We start from the raw sequence: 20,147 nt of genomic DNA on the forward strand, positions 1-20,147 counted from the left end.
TATTTTTTATCCACCTGACCAGTTTTCCAGTTTGCCTCAGTCCATTTTAAATAGGTTTTGCCCCAGAAAAGATGGTGGTGTTTCTGGATGTTCAAATATGGCTACTTCTTTGTACAGAAGATCTTTAACTTGCATTTGTGGATGGCATGGAGAACTGTGTTCACAGACATTGAGTTCTTGAAGGATTCCTGAGCCCGTGCAGTGATTTCCATGACAGAATCATGGCTGTTTTTAAAGCAGTGCTGTCTGAGCACCTGAAGGTCACAGACAACACTGATTTTTGACCTTGTTCATTGCCTACATAGATTTCTCGATATTCCCAGAACCCTTTGATGATATTAAATGATGTAATTGTAAGTGATGAGATAGTAAAAGTCTTCACTCTGCCTCTCTAAGATGCACTTTTTTTAATACCCAGTAATACTGGGTATCACTAGGTAGTACTGACCTGCTACCGTTTAACCTAATTAGTTGCGAAATGGTCCTTCCACGATACCACTTACTTTTTCAGCCTTGTTTCCCAATTTTTTTCAGATGTGTTTGTCATCAAATTCAAAGCAAATTTTTCATGAAATAGTAAAATGTGTTTGTTTAAAGATTTTTGTATTTGGTTTATGAGACATGCAAATCATTGCATTCTGTTTTAATTTACACCATAAACAGAGATCATGTCATTTCTACTAATTCTTTTGTACTCCAGGTCAACAATGCCAACAGTTAAGATCTACTGGTAAACCACCTCTTAGCCTCGTTAGCAGCAGTATTTAAGATTTTATGGCCACCTGCTGGACATGAACAGAAACGTATGTAGATTTCCCACTTTTCATTTGTCCCACTGACACAGCTTGTTATGAAAAAGCATAACTAGAAGGCACTGCCTTTTGTGAGGAGCTTTCATTTCAAAGAATAACTCAATACACAATGAAACATTTTGTTGTTGCAGCTCCTTTAAGTAGTCATTCATTCAGATTTAAAAACTGCATAAATATGCATTGAGCTGTGGAATCGAGTATTGATTTAAGCCAGGCAAGACATAAATATTCTCTTCAATCTCTAAACATAAGACAGTACTCAGGGATCTGATTCATGACAGCGTCACTGAATTTATTTATTAAGCATTTTTCCCCAGTTGAGAAACTGGGCTTACATTTCCCTCCAAGTTCTGAAACCAGCAGAGAAAAGCATTTAAGTCGATCTATACTCATTTATCAGCCCCTTTTAATATGATGCTCCTATGAAGAACTACTTACAGTAAACAGCATTCATGAATTTGTTATGTGCAGTATCACCCTCTCCATTTTGATATATTTAAATAGATTTATTCAAAACATGTTTGCTTTTGTTCTCGTCACACTGAAAACTGCTCAGAGGGCACCAACTTGAACTCCAAACTGACCAAACAATCAGAAGAGTTTTACACCACCGCAGGGTTGTAAAATTTTATTTGGACAAATCTGTACATGGAGGTTTTGGCCTTCAGTGTGTTCACATATATACGCAGAATGGGGACACAGACAGTTAGCTCACTGAAGATCAATCGCAGTGCTATTACTCAAAACTGGAGAGGAAGTTCAGTACAATCTGCTTCAGTTTAGCATCTGATGCTTCTGAGATCTTGCCGTCAGCCCTGAAACAAAAAACAGATGAGGTCAGAGTGAGCCTTTAAAAACCCAAATTGTTGAAACATACAGATTTGTTTTTCTTCTTACTTGATGTTGGAAAGCAGGTCCTGGTGCTGGCTCAAAATGTGCTGCAAGAAAGCCTTCTCGAATTTTGTGATCTTGCTGGGCTCCATCTTGTCCAGGTGACCCCTGACACCAGCATAGATGACTGCTACCTGCTCCTCAATGGCCATGGGAGCTGGAAGAACCATTAAAGACAGTTAGTAGCACTGTAAAATACCCTGAGGATTTCTAGGGAAATAAAAATAATAGTAACTCACAGTACTGGCCCTGCTTCAGCAGTTCAGTGAGTCTGACACCCCTGTTAAGGAGCTGCTGGGTGGCGGCATCCAAGTCAGAGCCGAACTGGGCGAAGGCAGCCACCTCACGGTACTGAGCCAACTCCAGCTTCATGGTACCAGCAACCTGTAAGGTAGGAAAATATGAAATGAGAGAGCATCTAAGGTTTTAGCCTCCTGCTGAATTATATGCAATTCTTTAGCCTTGAATACATTTAAAAAGGAGGTCAGCCAGATCTTACCTGCTTCATGGCTCTAGTCTGGGCAGCAGAGCCTACTCTGGACACAGACAGACCCACATTGATAGCTGGGCGGATACCCTTGTAGAACAGCTCAGTCTCCAAGAAGATCTAAAGGGGGGGGACATGGAGAAGTCAGAGGTGCAATACGAAACATGAACAGATACACGTCAGCTCCAAACAGTTTTCAAACAAACCTGTCCGTCTGTGATGGAAATGACATTGGTGGGGATGTAGGCGGACACGTCACCGGCCTGAGTCTCAATGACTGGCAGGGCAGTGAGGGAGCCACCACCGAAGTTGTCGTTCATCTTGGCAGCTCTCTCCAGCAGACGGGAGTGCAGGTAGAACACGTCACCTGGGTAGGCCTCACGACCAGGGGGACGGCGCAGCAACAGGGACATCTGACGGTAGGCAACAGCCTGTGGGAGAAAGAAAATCGTTCGATTTGAGAATAATAGTGACATTTGCCGATAGAAGTCTGCACAACATGCTAAACTTTAGTGATGAATATCATTTGAGATTCATCTGCAAATCCTCACCTGTTTGGACAGATCATCATAGATGATCAGGGCATGCTTGCCGTTGTCTCTGAAGTACTCTCCCATGGAGCAGCCAGAGTATGGAGCCAGGTACTGCAGCGGAGCAGCATCAGAGGCAGTGGCAGAGACCACGATGGTGTACTTCATGGCATCGGCATCAGTCAGCCTCTTCACCAGCTGAGCCACAGTAGACCTCTTCTGTCCAATGGCAACATAGATGCAGTACAGCTTCTTCTTCTCATCAGTTCCCTCATTGAAGCGTTTCTGGTTGATGATTGTGTCGATGGCAATGGCAGTTTTGCTGGAATGTGGAATATTGAACTTTAAAAATATTCCACTCATCTACAGCTCTCCTATCAAGACCAAACCACTCTTAAAACCCATCTCTGAATTTTGATAATTACCCAGTCTGTCTGTCACCAATGATCAGCTCACGCTGGCCTCTGCCAATGGGCACCAGACTGTCCACAGCCTTGATTCCAGTCTGCATGGGCTCCCTCACAGAGATACGGGGGATGATACCTGGGGCCTTCAGACCCACACGCCTACGGACCTTGGAGCCCAGAGGACCCTGAGAATGAGAGAGAAAGTCAATTTAAGGCAAACATAAACATCAAAAATGGTTGCAAGTATCATAATGGTGGGAAATAAAAATATAGAAATAAGTCATGTTGCGATGACTGCCATTTAATTACTGAACTAGTCATCAATAGGCAGAACAAAACAAAAACACCCCACAAAACAACAGGCAAGATTTCGTCACTGGTCCAAATAACTCATGTGGATGCTTACTAATGAGAGACAAGGTCATTTATGAAAGCTTAAACTGGCACAGTTTTGCTGATTAATAGGTAGTCTAGCTGCTCTACAAGAAGATACCTGGTGACGAGTTCTTTAAAAAGACCCTAGTTAATTAACTTGAATGTCACAATCCCAAACAAAAAATTATTTAAAAAAAGTTTTTAATTACCTTCCCATCGATGGCATTTCCCAGAGCATCCACCACACGGCCAAGCAGCTCCTCTCCCACAGGAACATCCACAATGGCACCGGTCCTCTTCACAATGTCACCCTCCTTGATCAGCTTGTCATTACCGAACACCACAACACCAACGTTGTCTGGCTCCAAGTTCAGAGACATGCCCTGGAGGATAAGGACAACTTGTGAGCAGTTTTTAAATATGGTTTCTTGAGGAAACATAACATCACTGATTTGAAACTGTTAGCATTTTTTAGTTTTACAATATTGTCAGTTCAACAAGACAAATCCATGGTCCGTTCCTCTTTACCCATTTTTATATATAAAAGATGTGCAGGTTGGAGAGAAACCTTGTGCCTTTGCACTTACTTTTAGGCCAGAGGAAAATTCCACCATCTCTTCTGCCTGGACATTCCTCAGTCCGTACACTCTGGCAATACCGTCACCAATAGACAGCACACGCCCCGTCTCCTCCAGGTCTGAAGAGGTGTCAGCTCCCAGGATCTTCTCCTCCAGGATGGAGGACACCTCGGCTGTGCCTGTGAAAGACAAAATGTCAAAAAATAAATACAACTGGATGTTAAAATGATTAGAAAAGCTTTCCCCAATAATCTATTGAAACACTTAGAAGTCAGGAACAGTTGAGAAACAGATGTGAAACCTCATGGTTTTATGCTGCAAAAAGGATTAATTTTGTCACCTCAATGTGCTTTTATCCAAAAATCAAAGAAATAAAATATGCATTAAATTTCTAAATGACATAATTAGAATGAAGAGTTACGTGGGTCTCAAACACCAAACACTGATGATGCCTTTTCTAAGATAAGGTGTTATTAGACATACACACAGGGATTACACAGCAGTTTCACCGGCATAGCAGGACCAATTATTTTAATAAGTCGCCTTTATGAGATGCCCTGCATTGTACAGGATAAAGTTTCTGGTCTGTTGTTTTTGACTTTCTCACCTGTCTTCTGCAGCCATGGTCTGTGTGTGTGGAGGTGGTTGACCCCAACGCAGGCGGCCGGAATAGTCTTTGACACCTGGATTCAATAACAAGCACTTAATTAAAAGTTGAGCGCAAATGAAAGTTAAGAGACATTTAAATAAGGATTAAAACTGCGCTTCTTGTAGTGAGGCAAATGTAAGTTTGTGCAGCGGAGAAGAGTTGCGCTGTCAGGCTTTCTGACCTTCAAAGCGTGGCTGAATGAGCTGTTAGCTGACAGCTAGCATTAGCTTAAGTGCTACATTTAGTGCTACAGGACGAAGTCAGTCACTTCACAAGGGCAACTTTAAAAAACACGTTTAAACATCCAATTTCAAGACTTTTAGCATCGATTATTAACTAGGACTTATTAGAAGGGTATTTGCACGCATTCATACGCCGGTGACAGGTTAGCTAGCGGCCTGCGGAATTAAGGTTACCCTTCACGCCCATAAATGCTCGCATGGATATTAAATAAACTTACTGCAATATTCTTAATAAATGCAACTTGCTTGATTAAAGTACTTACGAATCCAGCCCTTCTAGGCAGGGTTCTGGCCAAAGCTGCTGCAACTCTAACGGATAGCATTTTCTCGGGTTGCTAATGACCTGTCCTCAACTGTTAGCAGCTCCGACCTGCCTGTGAGCGAATGTAATGGCTGAATGAACTCTTCTTCTATTTCTGCGACTGTGGTCCTGGTTCCCACTTTAATGCTCATCGGTGCCCCCTACTGACGCGGAAATTATACGTTGCACAAAATAAAAACGTTATTTTGTGCAAACCACCTTAACTTAAATCGGGGAATATAAAAACAAACAAATAAAAAACTTTCGGTACAAAACTGGACTGATTTTTTTTTTCAGTAAATAAAAGTTGTGATAAGCAAAGAAATTAAGAGACTACAATCAGAATCATCTTTACTTGGCCAGCTTTGTGTAAGCAAATGAGAAATATGACTCCGGTTCACTTTGCTCTCTGCATACAAGGAAAATAAATGTTTTTTTTGTTTTATTTTTTTTAAACATAGGCAGTATATACAATATATATTGTATATGTCTAATAGATATAAAGTAAGAAAACAAGTTACAGAAAGTCTTAAGAAGCTATATAAACTATAATTGCAAAATTGAGTAGTGCAATGTGCATATGTCCACATGACCTAAATGATAGAACAGTGGGTTATTTAGCTGTGTTCATCAGAGTGTAGGGGAAGAAACTGTTGCTGTGGGGGCAAATGGCAGTACTGGGAGGCTAGCTATACATTTAAGGCTGGTATTTGAGGAAGGAGAAAAAGGCTTGATTGGCTGGACAGAGAGAGAAAGCTGGAAAGGATTTGTAGCAGTTTAGAGTGATTAAGGATGGAAATAAAACTAATACTAATGAGTGAAGAGAGTGTGTTGAGAAGGCGTTGGAAATGGCAAAAAAGATGTACAACTAAACTGTGGGTGCTTCGCACCAACTGTGGCAAAATAAAATATAAATAGTAGACAGCAGAAATAAATAGCAAACAGGAGAAATATAGACAATTAAGAGGGATATATAAAAAAAAAAACAAGAGAAAGCACAACAGCAAGGCACAACTAGCAAAACAGACCGGAAGTTGGTACATTGCTGTTCTGAATTAAGTGCATTTATATGTATATATATATTTTCGATGCATGTGAAAACAATCCTCTCTTTTAATGTAATGCCTTTAAACAAACAGTCAAAAGCAGTTCCCAGTATATAATAGTAGATAATGCTTTACTTTAGTTGTTATTGGGGTTACTATCAATAAAAGGTTTTTCTCACTGGTTACTTTTTTAGTTACACCTTGCTAGTACTGTTTGAATCCCGCTTTGCCTTCAGAACTGCTTTAATTCTTTGTGACAAAGTTTCAACAAAGCGCTGGAAATATTCTTCAGAGATTTTGCTCTATACCAACATGATAGTAAATTTGTCTGATGCACATCCATGGTGGAAGTCTTTGGTTCTACCACATCCCAGAAGTGTTCTACTGGAGTTAGATCTGGTCAATGTGGAGACCATTTGAGTACAATGAAAGCTCCTGTTGATAACAGCCATCAGAAGAACTTCTATTCTCCAAGTTTGGTTGTAAAAGAGGTTATGTGAGTTACTGTTGCCTTCCTATAATCTCAAAGCAGTCAGACCATAGTCCTCTGGCCTCGAAAATCATCAAGGCATCCCAGAAGATCTGCAGTTTGTGAAATCCTCATACCAAATCATCTGGCACCGGCAACCACGCCACTTTCAAAGTCACTTATATTCGCTTTCTCCCCCATTCTGATGCTCTGTTTGAACTTCAGCAGGTCAGTGGCTTGAGCTGCTGCCATGTGATTGGCTGATTATTTACATTAACAATGAACTAAGCAAAACCAAACAAATAGGCCAGTGAGTATATTTTAAGTGCACGCGATAACATTCTTATACGTACTTATTTATCTTATCTAGTAACTTGCTTTTCCGAGTTGGGGGTACCTTCGTGTGATTTTTTTTTTTTTTTTTGCAAAGAGGGAAATCATATTTTTGATTATTTCCTACTGTCCGCGAATGCTTAATAAAAGAGCAATTGCGTTGAATCATGGGAAATGTAGGCCTTAGCGCATCTAGCCAGGACATCTCTGCCTCTAATGCGTTTATTTTTACTATTCTACTACTATTCTTTTAAATATGTTCCAGTGAGTCTGCTAATGCTGCGGGCATACATTACTAAACAACAGTGGTCCTTAAGTGGGGGTTTCATTATTTAAAGTCAAGACTACAAGTTACTTCAATGTGCCGTTTGCCTTTTTAAGCCTGTTAATGTGTTTACATTGTTTCTATAAAGATTAACTTGGCAAGGTCGGATAGGTTAACCCAGAGATAGCTGCAGCTTTGGCATGTAGCGCTGCAACATCGCCCTCTTTTGCTCCGTACAACAAATGACATGTCTGCTTTTGTCAACGACAACCAGGCGAGTCAGACAGTCGTTTGGTTTGGTTCGCCTGTAGTGTTTAGCCAAGCCAGCCAGCCAGCAACAACCAGCCGCCTGAATGTAGATCCGCATGGGCTACTACCACTGTATATCTCCAAATAACCCAGCGGAATCATAAAATAAGGATCCCAGGATGGTGTTAGTGCATGTCGGATATCTGGTTCTTCCTGTATTCGGCTCAGTAAGAAACAGAGGTACGGTATTAATATTCATATCGATCCAAAACATGTGCCCTGTTTATCTTAATATTCACTGCAGCTGTTGGGCTAGCTAGCTCGAGCTCCGCCGTTGGGTTAGCTCCCGTTAGCTAGCATGAAATTAACGGTCAAATTGCTTGCCGACGTGATAACGCTTTATATTCGCATCCGTCGCAGATTAATATAAGGCACCGAATTATAAAGTTTGCTAGGTGCAAATACAGCGAATTAAAAATTAACTTCGCTGCTACAGATAAGCTAACTGGCTTCTTGGGCTCTGACTATTTCTTGAAACATTTCTCACAAAGGCTTGCACATGCACGCGACGTGCGGCCAAAAAGCCTCATGTAAAAAAAAGAAAAAGAAACACATTCCTACATAAACAGACGTCTTTATTAACGTGCGGTGCATTTTTATTTGTGAGGTTTTAAGAAAAAATCCAAGGGTTTCCTCGAAACTATCGTGTTTGTGCTGTAAAGAAAAATACCGCAAAATAGACGTAGCCTGTCCAGCCAGTCAGCTTATCTGTGCACGGATGATGTCATTTGAAGATCATCTGCTTCTGCTAACGCTCGCCGTTTTTTCCACCGTGATTTCAGTAGTTATTACAATTATTACCCCTCTCATTTGGCCAGTGTGCTAATCGATACGTGGCCAGTCGACTGGGGAGCGTTTAATTCCGGGCTATCAGTGTATCCGTCGCCCTTTTCTCTCATTTGCTAATTGGCAATTCAGCAGCTGTTTGTTTGAAGCTGCCGAATTGCAAAAAGAAAAAGAATCGAGTGTGGGGTATCAGTTAACAATTATAAAGCTACAGTGCAACATTAATTTCACAACAGTGGCATCAGTGATTTTCATTGTGCTTTTATTTCTGTTCTTATTTCCCTGTTTCATAGTATGGAGGCTGGCTCTACATTCTGCATTTATCAGATCTTTGTCGTCCCCCCCATTGTGTAGCTAATGATCATCTGCTGCTGTGTGGTGTGGCGTGGCCTCTGCCTGTTCTCTGCATTTAGCTGTATTGTGAATCCCTTCTTCATTTCCTCTTTCCATCAGAAGACGACATTGGTATTAAAAAAGCACCCCCCCCCCCTTTCCCAAGATGTACTCAGCCATAGACTTTCCATGTTAAACAGACTAAAACAATAGCTAACACCTAGGACAGAGCACCTTTTTTTGTCTTTTTTTCTGTCAAATTGCTGTAGCACTGAGTAAACATTTTTAGCTCTTTTCTAGATCAGTTGAATGTCATTGTGTACCTCCCATCCAGTCTTGATAGACAACATGCTGTAAATTCCTGTAAAGTGGATACATTTTGCATGATCTCAAATACTGCACTGCATTGTTGAACACCAGAATTTGGCTCATCTTTTTCTTCTCTTCACACAAGGTGCAATGTACATGATTAAAGTGACCTGCGATTGAAAAAAAACCCCCAAATAAATAAATTAAAGCATGGAAATTGGGACCACGTGCATGCCATTTTGTACTGTTAAAAACGTAACATTTAAACCAGTGGCGCTGTCACTTGAAATGACTGAAGGTACACTGCACCTCCACACAACAACCTGCCATAACTGTCTCCATTTTTTTGTGTAATCCTTTTGTTCCCTTTTTGCAAATTTCAAGCTTTGAATCACACTGAATTGTCAGGGCCTGTTTTGCCTTTTTACAGGCATCTGAAACTCTAAACGTTTAAGTAGGAAAACATGCTCACTGGTGGTTCATCACTTCTCAATTTACCCCACTAACATAAGACCAAAATGCTATCCATTTCACAGGGATGCCTATTTTTCCTGCACTGCTAAAGAGATCCTCTATTAGTAATAACGTCTTTATTGTTTGGTTGTGGTTTCTCTTTACCTTTTGTTCTGGTAATAGTACTTTCAATGCATGGTCACATTTATGATTCATAATTTTTTTGTTTATGTTTTTTCTACATTTGACTAGTGAAAAATCCAATGTAATCTTTCTGTAGAAAAGATGTACCCTGCTGTACTGAAATCATGTGCTGTAGCCAACACGTCTGCTCATTGGATGCCGCTTTTGTTCTTTTTAACCCTATATGGAGCATGGTGGGCCTTGCCTTCAGTGTATGTTGTTTATTTTTGTTGCATGGATTTATACTATTATTACAAACAAACAAGAAAGAAAACACAAATTCCACAAATACTAATATTTTTCAATAAAGAATATAGTGTTTTTCCTAACCTTCAGTGTGCTTCTTGCTGATTTCCATTTATTGTCCTCCCTCTCCCTTGTCCCCTATCTGCTCCCCCCCCCTCCTTCCCCTTCCCCTCCCTCCACCCCTGTCCCCACCAACCCACCTACCCACCTCCTCTCCTGCTGTGACAAAGATAGACGATTTCCACGCTTACTTCATTGCAGGGCCCTGAATGAGTCTATCTGCTGTCATTCATGGTGATCGTTCTCACTGAGACGCTTGAAAACGCAGTGTGCTACTTGCAGTCTAGACTCTGAGCCTTTGACCCACGGCAGCAAGGTCATATCTTGTCTGCTCGGCTACGCTGACGAACTGTCAAGCTGAAATGCGAAATCTGGAAAGCCACACTGCTGGTCTTTCCTGTATTTAAAATTCGACCTGCAATTTTCAAGCGTGCTCCGAGTAAATGCAATGTAGACTTTGCCTTTTTCTTCATAAATTATTATTTATTTATTTTTTTGAAGAAATCAAGTGTTTACGAGCAAAGTAGTCTTGTCTTTTGCACTTCTATAAGAAACTGTTTAAAAGTCAGACATGGCAGAGCATAACTGTGGCTCCCTTTGGCAGAGATCCCCTCCCCCCAAAATCTGATCAAAGCTAAATTTTATTATTCTCAGTCCCGCCATGATAGAAAAAGATCTCCTTAAGCTTAACCAGGGTATTAAAACCATATTGCAACACAGCACAAGCTAGCCTATGTCTTTATTTTCCACTCCTTGTCAAGTCTCGACAGCAGTCTGTTCGCTGCAGTTGCCAAATAGCTGTGGTTGGAGAGAGTTAAAAAAAGCATTCAAGCTATTTCCTGTCAGCTCCTGAATGTTCATATGGGCGAAGAATAGCAGAGCTTTACTGGAAGTGTATAACGCAGAGAGACAGCTGATTTCAGTAGAGCACATTTATAATGTGAATTTAATGTCTAGTTTAATTTTTTATATGGAACAAATTGTTCTTTACAGTTGTGTAGATAGAGACTTGGCAGGGAAACAGTTTAATATGCTTCTTACAGGCAGTGAGGTAATAATGGTTTACCTCTGAGTGCACTGACCTGCTGTCAGCTGCAGAATTTACAAGAACTGAGCTGCGTCGATGTCTGTATAGGGGTACAGTTCTTCTGATCCAGTTCCTTTGTCTGTGAAGACGAGGAGTCGATCCAGGGGCTGGAAATACATTTAAAGAAATGAACGCTTGCGCTTTGTGTGGAGCACCAAAAATGGTTTTCATTCTCATGGTACTTGTGGTAACCATCATTTTCCCACCCCCACAGAAGTATTTTTCACCCTAGGTAAGAGGTAGGGCTTCATTAACATGCTATATCTCACACACAGTGACACCACATTTCACCTACTATTAATTCCAACTAATTTCCCCCCTCAGGTACCTGACAACTTCTCCTTATACTCCACAGGATCCCATTTCAACCGGCAACAGCAACAACAGCAGCAGCAGCACAGCCATGCTACCTCTTGCCGGCACTTCCAGTTAGGTCCTCAGGCCCCGCTGCCCATGGACTTCCCCATGCCCCACCCAGGGCAGCCACAGTCAGGCATTAACCCCCACCTGGCCCCACCCAGCCACCAACACGGCCCTCCGCTCCACTCGCCCCTCAACCCTTTGCCCGCTCCCCAGTTCCAGGACATCCCCGCCCCTCCCTTCCTACCTCAGGCATTACACCAGCAATACCTCCTCCAGCAGCAGATCCTCGAGGCCCAGCACCGACACATCCTGCCACCCTCCAGGTATCCACACAGCTTTATGATACAAAAAAAAATAAAGAGGAAAAGACAAAATATTTGGTTCTAAGCACCTCGTTGGTAACTACTGGAGTTGTGCAGTGACATTTTAAATTTAAATGATAAACTCTTATTTTCCAGGATGTTTTCAAATGCTTAGTTATTTGTCTTAGTAGACGGACCCCAGAGAGAGTTCCTCACCAACCCCACAGGCTGCGACCCGGCTATGAGTTTGCTCCCCCCCTCCATGTCCCTCCGCAGCCTGTGGTTCAGCAGCCCCGCTACCTGGCTGAGGGCACAGACTGGTAAGCAGTGCATCTCTCTCAATGACACATGCAGCGCCACAGATGCAAAAAGCTTTTTTTTTTTTTTAAGAAGAAACATCAACAGACACCTTATTTCATAATGTGAAAAAATTTTTTACCAGCTCATCTTTGACCATTTAAGATAAATGTCAGTTACATACACATTTTAGATCTGAATGAATGAGTTCAAAATGAAGAGTTGAAAGCAAATAAATTGCTGTTGTAGCACTCTTGTCAACGGGAGTCTTGAGTGAAATCACAGAGTACAAATTACAAAGACAAAAAAACACACAAAATAATGACCCAAAGAATCAAGAAGTTCCCAAACTTCTTCTTAATGTATTTATTTAAGTAGCTCATCGCTTAATTTTAGCTATGTGTGCTACAGCCATTTGTCTAGTTACCTTCTGCTGGTCCATGTGTATTGATTACTTTTATAATATCAACTCTCACACATTTGCTTGCATTATAACCAATTTTCATGTAATCATATCTGTTGTATCTGACCTGGTATGGGGATATAGATATTTTTTGAAAATCATATTGCAATCTCACCGTTTAAAAGATTTACCCATCGAGCAGCTACAGAAGTACACAAGTCTGCTGTTATCGAAACTCAGTGTTCCAGAGACCTCGCAGTGTTCCACTGGCTGATTTGTTTTTTCCGTTTCTGTCCAGGGATCTAAGTGTGGACGCTGGGCTTCCCCCCCACCAGTATCACATCCACCCGCTGCCGCAGCACTATCAGCACTACTTGACCTCTCCTAGGATGCACCACTTCCCTAGAAACAATGCCTCAACGCAAGTGGTGAGCTCCCCTCTGCCTCCATACGATCAATCATGTTCATCTCGATGAACTCACGGCGACTCTTCTCCTGGTTTCTGAGATTAATCTCAACACCCAGCAACCGGGGATGACCCGTGTCTCTATTGTTCTTTCTGATTTCTGCTGCAAAGCTGACGCTAGCTTCTTTTATCTGTCATCTCCTAGGTTGTCCATGAGATCAGAAACTACCCATATCCCCAGTTGCACTTGCTGGCTCTGCAGAGTCTCAACCCCTCCCGCCACGCATCTGCAGTTAGAGAGAGCTATGAGGTTTGTGCGCCTATTTCCTCGCTCTCCTCAGCAGACGCACCAGTCTACACTAATTTATCATTGTTTTCTCTGTGACCAATCTCTGGATAGGCTTGAGCGTGTAGCTGATTTTCTTATTTCCAATTACCCAGGGCTCCAGATGCTTTAAATGGTCCAGCTGCCTTTAATCTCATGCCATTTGTTTTCATTTCGAGCAAGGTGTTCTGTTCCTTAAGGCACCGATTTGATTACATTACACACTTTAATATCTTTTTATTGTGCATATTTATTTCTGTTATTTTAGTGGCAAAATACAGAAAGGTCCTTCCTTTAAAGGCAACTGGGATTTCTTTCATAGGAGCTTCTGCAGCTGGAGGACAGACTGGGCAGCGTAAATCGTGGAGCGGTCCAAACCACCATTGAGAGATTCACTTTCCCCCACAAGTACAAAAAGGTAGGTCTGGAGACTCTTTAGCTCCTAGCTGGATTAAATATACCTTTCTGATGTGGTACGGTAAAGGGGAAGAACTGAAGATGCGAAAGAAAGGGATAGCGAAAGGCAGCAGCAGGTTGAAAGGATCAAAGATGTGGAATGAAGGTCACGTCTGTCACTGTAGTTCAAAGGTCAAACTAATTTCCGTTGCCAGATTAGCGAGACAGGGCTGCAGTGTTCACAGTTCAAGCCGCTGCATGACTCATCCAGCTGTCTGCAGATATGTACGTGGAATGAATTTAAAGAAACGTCTATGCCAAATATGACCCAAATACTCAGAATGCAAGATTATTTGGTACATTTTGAGTGAGCAGGAGTAATTGAGTCATTTCCATCTTGATGTCTATTTTTTTCTGGGAAGTATAATTCAAAGACTTTGTTTTTTTATTCTGCCTGAGCTGACTCAGAGACCCCTGTGGCATAAACACTGCACACTTCAGTAATTAAAGTGTGTTTGCTCTTGTGTGGTTATCTGTGCAGAGAATACCACAGGACCTGAAGATGTGTCTGGATGATGAGGAGCTTGACACCGATGAAAAATGCACCATATGTCTGTCGATGCTGGAGGATGGCGAGGATGTCAGGTACTGCTTTTTCTTTGGTTGGTTATGCAGATGTTGATGTAGGCTGCGCATGAAAGCTCTTTTTTTCCTAGAAGGATGTATTTGTTTCTCACATCCTGAAATAGTATCGCATTATCAGTCTGTTTGTCATTCAGTGAATGTACCACTGTGGTTCAGTTAGATGATTAGTGACTTTGCCTGTAACAGCAGGTTGAGGTTGATTTGTGGATTTGGATGCATTGCATTGAATTTCAATTTAGACATTCATGTCCCCCTCAGGAGGAACTGGAATTACTTTGCTCCTCTCCTAACTAAACCTAAATGCGTCCCTTAACTTGGGTTCATGACTATATTAATACCTACAAAACTAATTGCATTACCTTCACAGACAACTGGGTTTAGTTACCCCTCTAAAAAAATGAGGCCTGTTTAATCAACATGCCCTCTAATTAGAATTTATATCAAACTGCTCCTGTGCTGGTCTTCTTCTTGCTTGGCTACATTGGATAGAAAATGCTTGCAACATGTCTCATTTGTCCATAATATGTGCTTTTCCACCTGTGACCACAATTTCTCCCAAGCCTGTCAGGGTAAATGCTTTTGCTGATGATTAGTCCTTAGAGATTAATTTATTAATTTATCCTTAGCCACAATTCTTTCCCATAAACTGGATATAAAGACACAGGATCTAAGCATTTCTAAACCCTAAACTGGTTCTGCCACCTAAGTTAAAAAGCTTCATGTCTTAAAATCCCATCACTGGATTTCTCCCAGCACCTCATCTTAAAAACCCTCCCCGCGGGCAGCATTAGCTTCTCGCAGAATCTTTTGATGTGTGTCCGGTGTTGTGATGCGTTCAGCCAGAGAAGTGACAGAGCAAATTATTTTACCCACTGAATAGGCGGAAAGGAGGGAAGAATAAACAGAATCTTCTGCATTTAAGGGAGGGATGGAGCTGTGATTTGGTAGCAGACTTTAATTCTATTCAAACAAAGCGTACACCCAACATCTCAGCTTGATTGTGTTACGTTTGCTCTGGTTTATGTTGAAAATCCTCCATTATTTATGACACAAGCAAATCTTGGCACACGTGGTCCTAAAATACATTTCGGGTGATTTGATATGAGGGAACACCCACAGTAAATATATCATTATTGTACCTCAAACACAGAAATCCTCCTTATGACGTACAACGTTCATTTTAAGCTTTTCCCCCCCACATATGAAAGTCAAATGTGAGCTGCTTTCAGATGTCAAACGTGAATCATAGTCCAATGGCTGGATTTATTCTGGATACAAATGGATTCCTGGATATGACAGACCTATGAATCATACGCATGTGGAAGACTTAAAGACCGTGAAGTTTGTGTAACAAAGCAGAGCAACAACAGTTGTTTTATCCAGCTGTTAGTTGAGCTGAAGGATGAAGCTTGTTGTCACTTCTGGGTTCACATCAAGCAGGAAACCATCTTTAAATGTTAAATATTAAATATTATTCAAGCTAAGAGTGTGAAAAAAGGTGTAAAGAGAAAAAAAAATCATACAAATGTCCATTTATAGTTTGGTTTTTGTTATTTGAGAAAATGGTGTGCTTGTATTGACAAAAAGCTTTAGTTACTTTCTCTCATTGGGGAAGAAAAACAGCAAATTCTCACCTTGACGAAGCAGCAGCTCTGTGTTTTTTGGTATTTTTTCTTTAACAATTAGTGAAATATTAAATTGAACTTTGATTCCAGCTGTTGTAGACACATGAAAAAAACAACTTAATTCAGCTGCATAAGAAAATGCATTAGAAAATATTAGGAAATTCAGATTTTGTATGTAAATAATCTCGCAGTGATTAGGTTGTACTTTTAAAGCAGGTAATTGGCACACTGTGAAAAAACTTTCACTGCAGGGAAATTGCTCTTAACATCTTCTCAAGACGTGTCAAATTATGTTGTAGTTGTAAAATAGAAAGCAGTGGTGTGCAATCAACATTTCTGTGAATGTTCTTTTTTCCAGGAAAAATGACTTTTGTCTAGATTTGGTGATCAATCAGCCACTTATACCGTAAACCTCTGGGATTATTACACAGCTTGACATTTTGGAAGGACGCTTTTATGCTTGTTTTAAACTCCTGACCTTGTCTCTCCTGTTTCCTCAGGAGATTACCCTGCATGCATCTCTTCCACCAGGCGTGTGTGGACCAGTGGTTGGCCACCAGCAGGAAATGCCCCATCTGCAGAGTGGACATTGAGACTCAGCTGACCCCCGACAGTTGATAGCTCCTGTTGACTTCTGCAGCTTTGGATCTTGGTCTTGTTAATTTTCCATTGCCCTCCCTCCAGGGGGAGAGGCTCTGCCAAACACCCCTCTTCCCCTCTGCATCACTCAACGAGCCTGCCTTCTGAGACAGCTGTGACAGAGGGATCAACAAAGCACACTCACCTACAACGCAACGAGGGACGGGGGGGTTGATGCACAGATAGGCGCCTGGACTGAGGTTCGGTTTAATGGACTTGGCTGGATGTTGAAGGTAGGAGTGGACGTGTATGGACAGATGTGCTGAGGCTTCACACAGTTCTGTCAGATTGTGTACATTTCTCCATACAGCCGCCAAGAGAAAGGGTACTCTGACGACCAACCTCCCCAGCTCAGTGTGGTGTATCAAGGCCATTTCTCTGCCACTATAACCAAACCCTTTGCCCCATCCCTCTCCCCAGGCCTGTGAAAAATCCTTGAAGCTGCACTCTGCCCAAGCCCTCAGCACATCTGTACAGAACATTATCAAATGATTAGCATGAGGTTGTTTGGTGTGAACTCTTGTAGCTGAACGCTTGTGGTGTAATGGAGTATAGTACTGAATAAGTATTTACAGAGTAACAGTGTTGTGTAGCAAGCAAAAGCCTTTTGAGAAATATGTTTGTGAAAAATAAACCTACAGAGAGGGTGAATACAGCTCTAACAGTAAGAATATTCAGTGTGTTTAATCGTAGGCAACCAGAGAAAGAGCTAGTCATGTAAAAAGGCCAAAAATCCCTCTTTCTTGTCTAACATGGTTTTGGATTTACAGTTAGTAGATGCCATCAGAGTTGATGCTAAAAACGCTAACTGCAGGCATGGCTTCCAGTGATCTGTGTAGTGTCGTAGTCGGGCCTCTATAATCTAGAGCAGAGGCCTCTGATGTGCATGCTGTATGGCAGGCTTGGGCTGTGTCGTTAATATTGTGGAGCAGTAGAAACAGGGACTGTGTCTGTGCATGTGAACCGTATATTATGACTCTGATGATCCCACTCATTCATAGAGGAGGACAAGAATGCACCTGATACCCCCTTCCCCACTCCTTCCCCCGCACCCTTCCCCACTCATCCCGAGTAGACCAAAGTTGCCGTTAGACACTGATCATCGCCCAGCTAAGCATTGCGCTCCTAACAGCACTCAAAGAGCTGCCGGTGGATCCGTGTCTAACAGCAACTCCTCTCTGTGGCCTCGCTCATGGTTATGGTCACGCTCGTGATCATGAGAGGCCGGCATGGGCTTGAGGATGCAGTGCCTGAGTCTTGCCATCAGAGTACCTGACATTTGTATTACCTATCACCAGAACCTTATTGCCTATCGAACAAGCACATGTGATTTCTATATCCAGTGAATGGCCTCTGTTGTGTATCGGCTCCTTTCATTTCAATCTGAGTTGCTCCCACTGTTTGATTTAAAAACAAAAAAAGAAGAAAAAAAAGACTGTGTCTGGTGTTACAGGGACAATACAAACTAGTTTGCCTGTGATATGTGCTAGAATGTGTATGACTGTCCCCACCCCCTCTCCCCCCATGGTCGTAGTGTATGGTATTGCTAGAACAACTGTGATACGTTCAGTGATAGAAGCTGTTTTTCTATATCATGCATGAACCATGTTGGCGTAGTTCACTTGAAGGAGGGTGAAAGGGAGAAAAAGCCATCCATTTGAAAAATACCAAACAATTGTTCTTAACATTAATTTTGTTTTAATTGTCTTTTTTTCCCTGCCATTTCGTTCTTTCTTTTTTATTACCTGTACTCTTTTCTTTCTTCCTTCTTTTTCTTTTGCTCACATGCCAATCTGGACATGGTACTAATATGCCGAGTCCTTGTCCACTTTAACCATAGTGAAGAAAAAGCTGCAATGCTGCAAAAACATATTTATTGCTGTTCTAATGTAGCTTGTGTTTTGTAAATGCACTATAATATGGAGTTGCCTGATTTTTTTTCTTTTTTGTTTTGGTGGTGTGGGTTCTTCTTGTCCTAGAGTTTGTGTTCCAGTTCAGTTAAATATTTTCATGCTTCCTTGTGTATTATTGGAGGGTAACTTGACTGTTTGTGTTGCGTTTGTTTTTTTCGTTTGTTTTTTTTTTTCTTTCTTTTCGTATGAAACCTCCATCCAAAAAACTACAGATGGATGAAAATGGAGGTTTGCTAGTTCACATAGAATGCTGTGATTAAAGATGCCTTAAGTATTTAACAATCATTATTTATTACTAACTGTAGCTAGCTAGCTATTGTGGTGGAATATTTAATGTCTCTATCTCATAACTTTGCAATTTAATCAATATATTTATTTAAAATAACACAAAATATTAAAAAAAGAATACCTCATTATGCATTGGTCGGTGGGGATGCTTTTGCATGCCGTCTGTGTTTTCTTTTTTCAGAGGAGAGAAAAAAAAAGAAACTTGTTGAAAAATCGACTGGGGTTGTTTCCCCCGACACATTTTTTCTAGCCAGCATGGTGCTGTTGATCTGGATTACATTCCATTCATATCATCTCTCGATTTTTCTTTTTTAATAAATGTTTTACTTTCTAGACATCATCCCTGCTTTGATGCAAAGCAGATGTCGGGGTGCAGCCCTTTTTTTTTTTTTTGTCTTAGCTCACTTCTGTTGTCATAATCAGTCACATTTATTTTAGTTTTTTCACGTTTTAAGTTGACCACAATATAAATCATATCTGGGTCTCAATTTAGTGCTTCTCTTTACGACCCACATTACAAGCTGTATTATTTGTTGCTGGCAGTTGCTTTGTGTGGGATTATGGGACGTATATCTAACATGCTAACTTGAGCCATTGATCTTATTGAGCAAACTTCTGGTGTACTGTGGTTATACAATATAGATGTTTTACACCTGGGTATAATAAGCTAACTACGTTTTCGGTGTGCATTTCTTATTAATACTCTACTAATCCTGCAAATTATTATAACATATATTGGATTGGAATGAAGCTGGCTGGTCTTACTATTATGATTTCATTTCGTGCTCTCACTGGCCTTACCCCGTGCCCTCCACAGTGTACCCCATAACTCCAGAGCGAACTGGACAGTAGCCATAGTATTAACTCAAGCTGATGAACCGGAATGAACAGTAGAACTTAAAGCACAAGCTTTTTAATGCATGTCCTTCTCAGGTTTTCCTATGTGTATGTGGGAGTAGCTCTGTAGATGTGTTTAATATGATGCTGTACCTTCTTGAATATTTCAGATGTTTCTTTGCTGCTGAAAAAATGTTGATTATTAACCTGCCAGTGAAAAAGGGAAGTGGCCATCTTTGTACAACACACTGCTGTTTTGCTGTAACCGCGCAATGTTTTATGATCTTGAGTATTTTATAGAAAAGTAGAAGTATGTATCAATAATATGAAAGCAATAGCTAAATCATAATGAAGAATAACATGATCAGTGAATATTGTGGAAAATCTTTAGATTCACTCTGGGTGGATTTTGTACTGTATTTATTACTAATGATGATGCAAAAAGTTGCATAGCTTAACCCAAACTGTTCTGTCTCTTTTTTATTTATTGTCTTGTATATGATCTTTTTGTATGTGTTTTTCAAATAAACTGCCTAAAATGCTGAGAACTAATCGGA

The 20,147-nt window shown here is 41.0% G+C and overlaps 2 protein-coding genes across 4 annotated transcripts; one reads left to right on the forward strand and one right to left on the reverse strand.

The window, feature by feature from the left end:
* Positions 1-1,078: 1,078 nt before the first annotated feature.
* Positions 1,079-5,396, reverse strand: LOC116310511 (ATP synthase subunit alpha, mitochondrial-like). The gene is made up of 11 exons (XM_031727331.2): positions 5,235-5,396; positions 4,688-4,763; positions 4,090-4,259; positions 3,712-3,885; positions 3,146-3,312; positions 2,742-3,042; positions 2,397-2,621; positions 2,203-2,310; positions 1,943-2,087; positions 1,710-1,860; positions 1,079-1,627 (listed from the first exon to the last, which is right to left on the reverse strand). Exons 1-11 carry the CDS (start codon positions 5,292-5,294, stop codon positions 1,549-1,551), a joined length of 1,656 nt encoding a protein of 551 aa, XP_031583191.1. The 5' UTR covers positions 5,295-5,396; the 3' UTR covers positions 1,079-1,548.
* A 1,948-nt stretch (positions 5,397-7,344) lies between these two features.
* On the forward strand, positions 7,345-20,147 carry rnf165b (ring finger protein 165b). Of its 3 annotated transcripts, none has more exons than XM_039620622.1 (8): positions 7,345-7,874; positions 8,835-11,837; positions 12,005-12,136; positions 12,815-12,944; positions 13,128-13,232; positions 13,570-13,665; positions 14,185-14,288; positions 16,414-20,147. In XM_039620622.1, exons 2-8 carry the CDS (start codon positions 11,407-11,409, stop codon positions 16,529-16,531), a joined length of 1,116 nt encoding a protein of 371 aa, XP_039476556.1. In that variant the 5' UTR covers positions 7,345-7,874; positions 8,835-11,406; the 3' UTR covers positions 16,532-20,147. The 3 variants fall into 3 exon arrangements, with proteins under 3 accessions (XP_039476556.1, XP_039476555.1, XP_039476557.1); XM_039620621.1 differs by having other exon boundaries at positions 7,349-7,874; positions 8,774-11,837; XM_039620623.1 differs by having other exon boundaries at positions 7,349-7,874; positions 8,774-11,837; positions 12,008-12,136.

The sequence above is a fragment of the Oreochromis aureus genome, linkage group 12 (assembly GCF_013358895.1).
Source record: "Oreochromis aureus strain Israel breed Guangdong linkage group 12, ZZ_aureus, whole genome shotgun sequence".
NCBI lineage: Eukaryota > Metazoa > Chordata > Actinopteri > Cichliformes > Cichlidae > Oreochromis > Oreochromis aureus.